Source organism: Euphorbia lathyris, chromosome 1 (assembly GCF_963576675.1).
Source record: "Euphorbia lathyris chromosome 1, ddEupLath1.1, whole genome shotgun sequence".
Lineage (NCBI taxonomy): Eukaryota > Viridiplantae > Streptophyta > Magnoliopsida > Malpighiales > Euphorbiaceae > Euphorbia > Euphorbia lathyris.
This window is the reverse complement of record NC_088910.1, coordinates 25221343-25229045: the sequence shown is the minus strand read 5'-3', so window position 1 is coordinate 25229045 and position 7703 is coordinate 25221343. Positions and strand designations below refer to the sequence as shown.

Sequence of the window (7703 nt, the reverse complement as noted above, 5' to 3'; positions counted from 1 at the left end):
ATGTAGTTTATGCCCTTCAAAAAGTTAAAAATTAAACTGAGTTCAGTTCGTATGAAAAGAAGAAACAATTGGCTATAGATATATATATTTTAGAGAAATATAAAATTTGAAATAAAAATTATTTAGTACTTTATTTTATGAATTATATATGTAATTTCTATACGTATTTAATGAATTATTATTTTATATTTTTAATGAATCTCAAGAATTTTTTTAAAATTCTTATCTTATGCATTCAATGAAGTTATTATTTTATTCCATTGGTCGATAAAAAACAATTATTATTTAATCGGGATTTTACTATTTTTTTTAACAGTAATCTTAGATTAATGAATAGCAAGTCTGACATTGTTACATACAATGTGCCAAATTGGGGCAGAACAGTCCTCCATAAACACAATCGGTTCATTTATATCAAAAGTCCATGCAACAAGGGAATGAGCTACTCTATTGCCTTCTCTATGCACAAAAGAGAAAGTACAACTACGAAAAATAGAGCTTCATGTATGAACATTTTCGTATAGGAAAAAAGAGATAGAACTTCGGGAAGTCATCTTTTTGTAGAGCTTGCACAACAATTTATGTGTCAGATTCAACAATGATATCATTAAAGCAACAATTCCTTGCAAGGAGTAATCCTTCAGAAGTGCTTGAAGCTCTGCCTCCTCCGCTGAAGTGCAACCACCAATCGGAACTCCAGTTGTCGCCATAATCTCACCTGCTGCATTTCTAATGACCAACCCCGCCCTACACGATGGCCATTCATTCCAATTTTGGCATCCCAATTGATTTTCATAACGCCACTCGAAGGAGGGTTCCATACTCTTGCAGGTTCACGGGTTAGTGAATTAGAAAGCAGGTCATTTGTCGGCTTAGTAGAACTAACAGTCATACCAGTTCCTTATTCTTGAATAAAAGCATCAACCTTGTTAAGTAATATCCTTGATTCAATCCACTTATGCTCATGAAGAAATTTATTTCGCCGATACCACAGCTGCCAGAGAATGGCCACCACACGTCTAATTTCCGCCGCAGGCAGCCCCTTTCCACAAATGTCAAGCCAGCTCCGAACATCTTTAGATAGAATCTTGTCTACTCGTATAGATAGGTCCACCATCTTCCACACCTCCTTCACCGTTGTACATGATACAAAAATATGATACACAGTTTCGACGAAATATAAGCATATTTGACAATTGCAATTGCAGTTAATCCCTAGCCTAAACAATTCAGCTGAGCAAGGAAGGCGCTAAAAGTCCCAAAAATTAGTATAATCCTGAAATGACATTTCGGGATATCTCTCTGTTGGTCTATTTGTTTCTGCCAAATAATGCGCAATAAATTATACAAGTATCTTTTTCCAATATCTAGATTTTGCAAAAAAAAAAAACAAAAGGTAGTTAGGTAATTCAGAATTATTTATGATATGATAGATTGGTAGGTGCAGCATTTAAACAAGGACGAACCCCATTCTTTCTATGAATGATTTTTTATAATATGATAATTTCAGTAAGAAAGTTGCAGTTTTTATTTTTCTAATAATTTTCTTTTCTCTTACATTACATTCAATAATTCTTCAAGGTGTGCTTCAGCCAGGTGCTAAAAAATGACTTTGAATACATTTCTTGAAAATTATATTCCAAATAAACAATTTATTCTCCGCAGACCATATATGATAAGATATAACCGATCAAATGTCATTGTCACTCATATTCCATGAGATTTTAATCAAAATTCAAACGACACCGCATTTTATAATAATACTAACAAATATTCATGATACTGTTGCGATAGAAAATTAACAGTAATCAGTATCTTTAACAACTAACAACTCAGCATAAATATGTTTTTCTTCCTCACCTAAAAACCACAACCCACAAAGGGAAAACAGATGGCAAAACACAGAAAACTGTAATTCACCATATGTACATTCTCGTTACAATTACAATACGTTACCTCTATCGGTGAGATCACCGCTCACTCTTCTAACTCTCTTTCATAGCTTTAATGGAGTTTTCCGGCAACCAGACCCTACTTGGATCCGTCCCTGTGTTTTATCACCTCAATGCACTGATGGCAGCTTTCTTTAGTTACATTACATCCATTCACACATCAGTTTATTCTGTTTCTGGCAGCACCAAAGAAAAGCAATCAAAGCAAAAGTGTACTTGTACATGCATGTTCCAATCAAAGAGCAAGAGACCTCGCCTCATCTGCCTTCCACAGCCCTTCCTCGTACTTGTACCACCGCATAAGCCCTTCATCGTTTCTCGTCCTCTCACACATAGTGCAACTATCTTCCATGCAAGTTAAGAATTCACGCAACCGAGAAGCTTTCTCTAGTATACTTTGATCAAGCTCCCTAATCATTCGTCTAGGTGCTGGTGGCGGTGGGACTTCTATCAGAAGGCAATGAGATATGTTGAGCACTTCCAGGAATTGCAGACCATCCAAGATTAGAATCAAAGCATCCTTAACTAGCAGTGAACATCTAAGACTCAATACCCTTAATCTTGGAAGATATGAAACTAGGGTAGATGCAAAGAATATCTCAAAAGGACCCATGATTTTCAGTTCATTAAAGTTTCTACAATTATTGGCAATCTCCTCGATGAGATATGGGGGACTTGCTATGCTAGGCATTGTTAATGATTCGAGATCCCTCCACATACGTATAGCCTTGCATATGCCAGTCTTTCTTATTCGGTTCCAAGCTGGCAGTACGAGTCTCTTAAGCCGGGGCGACCTGAAACAGATGATAGAACATCTCATATTTTATTGGAGAACAGAAAAATTCCAAAAAATAGAAGAACTAAGGTTCGATTGACTCCTCTTGTGAAAATGGTGCTTGTTCAATTAAAAAAAAATGCAACAAAACCAAGCAAAAATTGAACCAAGAAAAGGTCTTGGGATGATATGCACCTACATGCAGAAAACTATAGCTATATTTTGCCAGCTCGAAGAACGGAATTATCATTTCAATGAAATTATTAAGCAATAAGTTACAGATAATTTGGAAACAAACATAATCATTCTCTTAGGTTTCCAAAATCATAAATGGAACGCAATGCTTCCATTCCATCAGAATTATGTCACTGAACAACAAGATACAGTTACACGGTGATGACTAAGAAACTAAATGGACACAGGATAAAGCCAACTCTAGCAAGTAACAACGGACCATTAAGAAATTTCTGTAGTGCATTACCCTAACCCCATCAACACCAATGGGCGTATCTTTTTGTCACTGCCTAAATTCAAAGAATTATGTGATGCATTGTTATCCATTTATGTTGCACAAGGACTTCAACAATGAAAGGTAGATTAAATAAGTTTCATTGCATCTTAGTAAGACATGTGTGATTAGGATGCTTAGGCTATTACCTCAGTACACAGAAACATTCCCCCCACCCCTACCTTAAGTAGCAGTATTTCAGGCACAATAACACGATTTACAGAGACAGCCCGACTTTAACATAACACAATTTTAACAGATAACAAAAAATTGCCAATCCTACTCTAGGTTTTCAATGGGTTGGGAATCCCCTGTTCCATACGAAAATTAGGCCCAGAACAGGATTGGGAATCCAAGCTTTCTTCCTGTGAGGTCAGGATAAGGAGTATGCCTAGTGCCCCTAGAGACCTCACCGGCCCAGTGAAAACCCATTTGTTTTCAAGATTCAGCATATAAGAATATAATTCAATATATCAATTATATCTAATCTAAGCAAGTATTTTGATTATATCATGGTATAAGTTCTATTTATATTGTGAAACAGGAACATATTTTGTATTATATGAATACTCAAGCTAATTAAAATTGAAAGAAAACAGTATAAAAAACCCCTTCTGGTTCACATGGAAAAATGGACTCCTCAGCCTAATGCTATGTTTTCTCAATCACAGGCATCGTAATAACTATAAAGATCCTCACCCCCCAAATCAAACAATCGCATATTAAGTTTCTCAAATCACAATAACACACGTGAAAAAGAGTTAAAGAAAAGCTGACCTTTCAGCAGTATAAGTTAACTGCTCGTCGCTGACATAGAGATTGAAGTGAAAAATCAAAGAAGTTATGTTCCCCTGGCTAAGATTCAAGGATATTCTGAGCAACCGAGTCAATATGGTATCAGAACGACCATCCACATACACATAAGGCTCCAAAGGGATTTTAATGAAATTGGATTTCAACATTGATAAATCAAGTGTTTTCCAAAGCAAAGGATCACGACAAGCCATTCTCCATGAACTACAAACATGAGCAATGCCTGAAATTAATTGAAATATGTCAAAAGATTGAAATATCTTCACCAATATATCACTATCCAAATCCTCCCATCTCCTCACACAAGATTCCTTCTCCGCCATCTCATCACCTCCTCCCAACCGCCACTGCGACATTAACCCTATGGAAACTGCAAAAAGCAGCAATTTTTACATCTCCAAATCTTTCAATTTCGGTATAAGAATTGAAAACAGCTTACACAATTAAATTCAAGACTGGATTATGCATTGAAAAACAATTCAATTCTATTCAACGGAAAAGTTAAACGAGAAAAGAATCAGATCTCTCAGTTCACCGCAAGTGAAAAAGAGATCCAAACAGATCGAGTTTCAGTTCATTAAATAGAAATTGAAAGAGAAAGAGGGGGAAGAGTGAGACCTTGTTGAAGGGAAGACGGACAGGGAGTGAAAGATTGTACGGGAATTTTGTTGGGTGTTCTTGGAACCATTAACTGAGATTGAGGAGAAAGAGATTTATACAATACAAGAAAATTAGATTCTATTCTGAGGCGGTAAATTTACGGAAAGATCCTCAACTTTTTTCTGTTTTACTTTTAACAGAAACAAACGAGAGCACAGGCAGACAGAGCAAGTTGCGATGCAGTGGATAAAAAAGAATCTAAAAGGTAGTACTGTGAATTTCATGTGACGGACCAATTAAATTAATCTGGAAAATAAAATGGTCAAACTTGTTGTAACTGTCGGTTTTTGTATATCACGTGTGGCGCTACCTCGTCACCTCCAAAAAACAGATAGTGTAGTTTTCTACGAAATATTCTACAAGGTTCCACTTTTAATTGTTTGGATATCTACTTCTACTGCCATATATGGTAAACAGTTCTTTAGTTTATAATAATGAAATATTTTTGTTTCTATTGTTGCGACTCTGCGAGAGATTTTGTAATGAAAATCTGTAAGGAGTAATTTGAATTCTAACTTTGTGTAAGCTAAAAGAATGAAAAAGTTAAAAGTTGGTAATTAAATTTATTAAAATAAGATTAATGCGAAGGAAATAATGTTGACATTAAAAGGAAATATTTGAATATTTGAAATTGAAACTGAAACGATGAGAGATTAGAAATTTAGGAATTAAAGGTATAAGATTAGTATGGAACTAAAGATTGAAAATTAGAAATTGAAAAGATTCGAATTTGAGAAATAAATTGTGTTGAACTTGAATTTGCATAAAACTTACAAGAATTGAATAAATGAATATTGGAGAATCCTTAGAATAATGTATTCCAGTGAAAAAATTTGCTAAATTAACATTACAAGTTTCATTTTTTATTTTAGTCTGGTTTGTGTGTTGTTGTTATTGAAGTTTTCCTCGTTAAGAACTCTTCTATTTATAGATAAATAAATAACTTTTATACAACAACCCATGTTTCAAGAATACTCTCATAACATAAACTTCCCTCAAAAACAGCTTTCATGTCCTAACTCTCCTGCCAACTTCCATTAAATCCACATAACCAATTTAACACAATTAATTAAATGTGATTAATTAATACAATTAATTAAAAAATAATTTAATTAACTATAATGAACTGATTTTTCATAATTACAAATTTAAAACTAGAACTTTTAGTAATTTATTAATTCGATCGGAATCTCTATATGTTACAATTTAGGCATGAAAAAGTAATTAATTATAAAATCAATCTAAATAAAAATAAAAGTTGATAATTTTCTATATTTTTTTTCTCGTATCATTTTGAATTTTAATTGATATGTTGATTTTTATATAATCTTACAACTTTAATTTACCCACATTTGATTTCACTAAAAAAATTCAAAACAATAAAATAATATGATATTATCTTTAAAAAAAGAATAATATAATATTATAAATATAATTTTTTTATTTCTAATAAATTTTATAGATAAAATGAAAAAGAATTATGATATTGTTGTTGATATATAAATAAAGTAAAACTGATTCTTCTTATTGATATTAAGAGAAGATACAATATGTATCATCTCTTAATATGATGTACTATTATATTTTAACTAATCGGTTTTACTTTCACTTTAGTCTAATAGTCATTATGATCAAAATGTTGATATATAAATGAAGTAAAACCGATTCTTTTTACTGTATCATCTCTTAATATGATGTGTGGTATTATATTTTAACTAACTTTATAATGACCTAACAGACCTTTTTCCACATATTTCCTCAATCTTACACGTGTTAATAACTATTAAGCATAATTCTATCTATGTTTCTTGAATACATCAATTGATGTCGTTTTTCACACAATTTCACATTCTTTTACTTTAATGCTTCCACATACTTTCACTTTATTACACTCAGTCTAATAGTCAGCATTCTCCAACAGTCACCCCATAAGATGAAGCACATGAGAGAAGTTGCATCTTGCCTAATGATACAAACATCCAAGCTTCAGTTAGTGGCTTAGTCAATAAACCATCCACTTGATTAGATGAAGACACATAAGGAGTGAATGACTCATTCTCCAGATGTTCCCTCACAATATGATAGTCTATCTCCACATGTTTCGTCTTTTCATGAAATACAAGATTAACTTCTATATAAATGGCTGTCTGGTTACATATATATATGTTATCCATTTCAATTTAGACGAAGTAGTGGCCATTGCTTAACTGAGCTTTTGCTAATTAGTCATCTTCTACTTTTTGAACTTCCAAGATGCTAAACAATCATCAACAAACGCAGGATAACTGATTACATACTTTCTTACTATCTTACACATTCCCCAATCTGAACCATAGAATCTTATCATATTGGTCAAATCACTCTGTGCACTATAAAACAATCATACATCTATAGTCCCTTTTAAATACTTAACCACATGCAATGCAACCTTCATTTATAATAGGATGACTCATAAATTGGCTTAGTTATTAAGTCATAAATCCCATATCAGGTCTAGCAAAACCTAAGTATAACAATTTGTCAACTAGTATTCTAAACTGCCCAAGTTCTCTATATGTTTCTGAAACTGCATCAAGTTGTACACATGTTGGGAAAGGATTTGTTGATATATTTATATCTATTAAGCAGGTGTATTTCACCAAGTCTCTTATATACTTGGTTTGAGAAATCAATAAACCTATATCTCATCTTACTAGTTCAATTCCTAAAAATAACTTTGCATGTCCTATGTCTTTATAGTAAAATAGGTATACAGTTGCTTTTTTACTTCTTCAATCAACTCCATTAAAGTGCATGTACTCCTCATTTTTATTCAATTATATTCAATGGTTTTCGATTTTTATCCGATTGTATTTAATAGCCTGAAAACTTCAATTGTTCCGTGAACTTTTAGAAGTTTATAATTATTTGTCTATAATCTTTTTTTGACACATGACAGAACGTGTCTTCCATTTTTCGCATTCATCAAATTCTATTAAGAAATTGAAGAATTATT

General features: G+C 32.8%; 1 protein-coding gene across 2 annotated transcripts; it reads right to left on the bottom strand.

The window, feature by feature from the left end:
- Positions 1 to 1731: 1731 nt before the first annotated feature.
- LOC136225743 (F-box/LRR-repeat protein At3g48880) lies at positions 1732 to 4813 on the bottom strand. Of its 2 annotated transcripts, none has more exons than XM_066013847.1 (3): positions 4667 to 4813; positions 4013 to 4418; positions 1732 to 2746 (listed from the first exon to the last, which is right to left on the bottom strand). In XM_066013847.1, exons 1-3 carry the CDS (start codon positions 4734 to 4736, stop codon positions 2188 to 2190), a joined length of 1035 nt encoding a protein of 344 aa, XP_065869919.1. In that variant the 5' UTR covers positions 4737 to 4813; the 3' UTR covers positions 1732 to 2187. The 2 variants fall into 2 exon arrangements, with proteins under 2 accessions (XP_065869919.1, XP_065869921.1); XM_066013849.1 differs by having other exon boundaries at positions 4013 to 4271; positions 4667 to 4779.
- Positions 4814 to 7703: the final 2890 nt, after the last annotated feature.

Coding starts and splice junctions, on each gene's coding strand:
- LOC136225743 (XM_066013847.1), bottom strand. CDS start 4,736: ATGGTTCCAAGAACACCCAACAAAATTCCCGTACAATCTTTCACTCCC. Junction 4,419..4,666: donor TCCGTCTTCCCTTCAACAAG/GTCTCACTCTTC, acceptor TGCTTTTTGCAG/TTTCCATAGGGTTAATGTCG. Junction 2,747..4,012: donor TTAACTTATACTGCTGAAAG/GTCAGCTTTTCT, acceptor CATCTGTTTCAG/GTCGCCCCGGCTTAAGAGAC.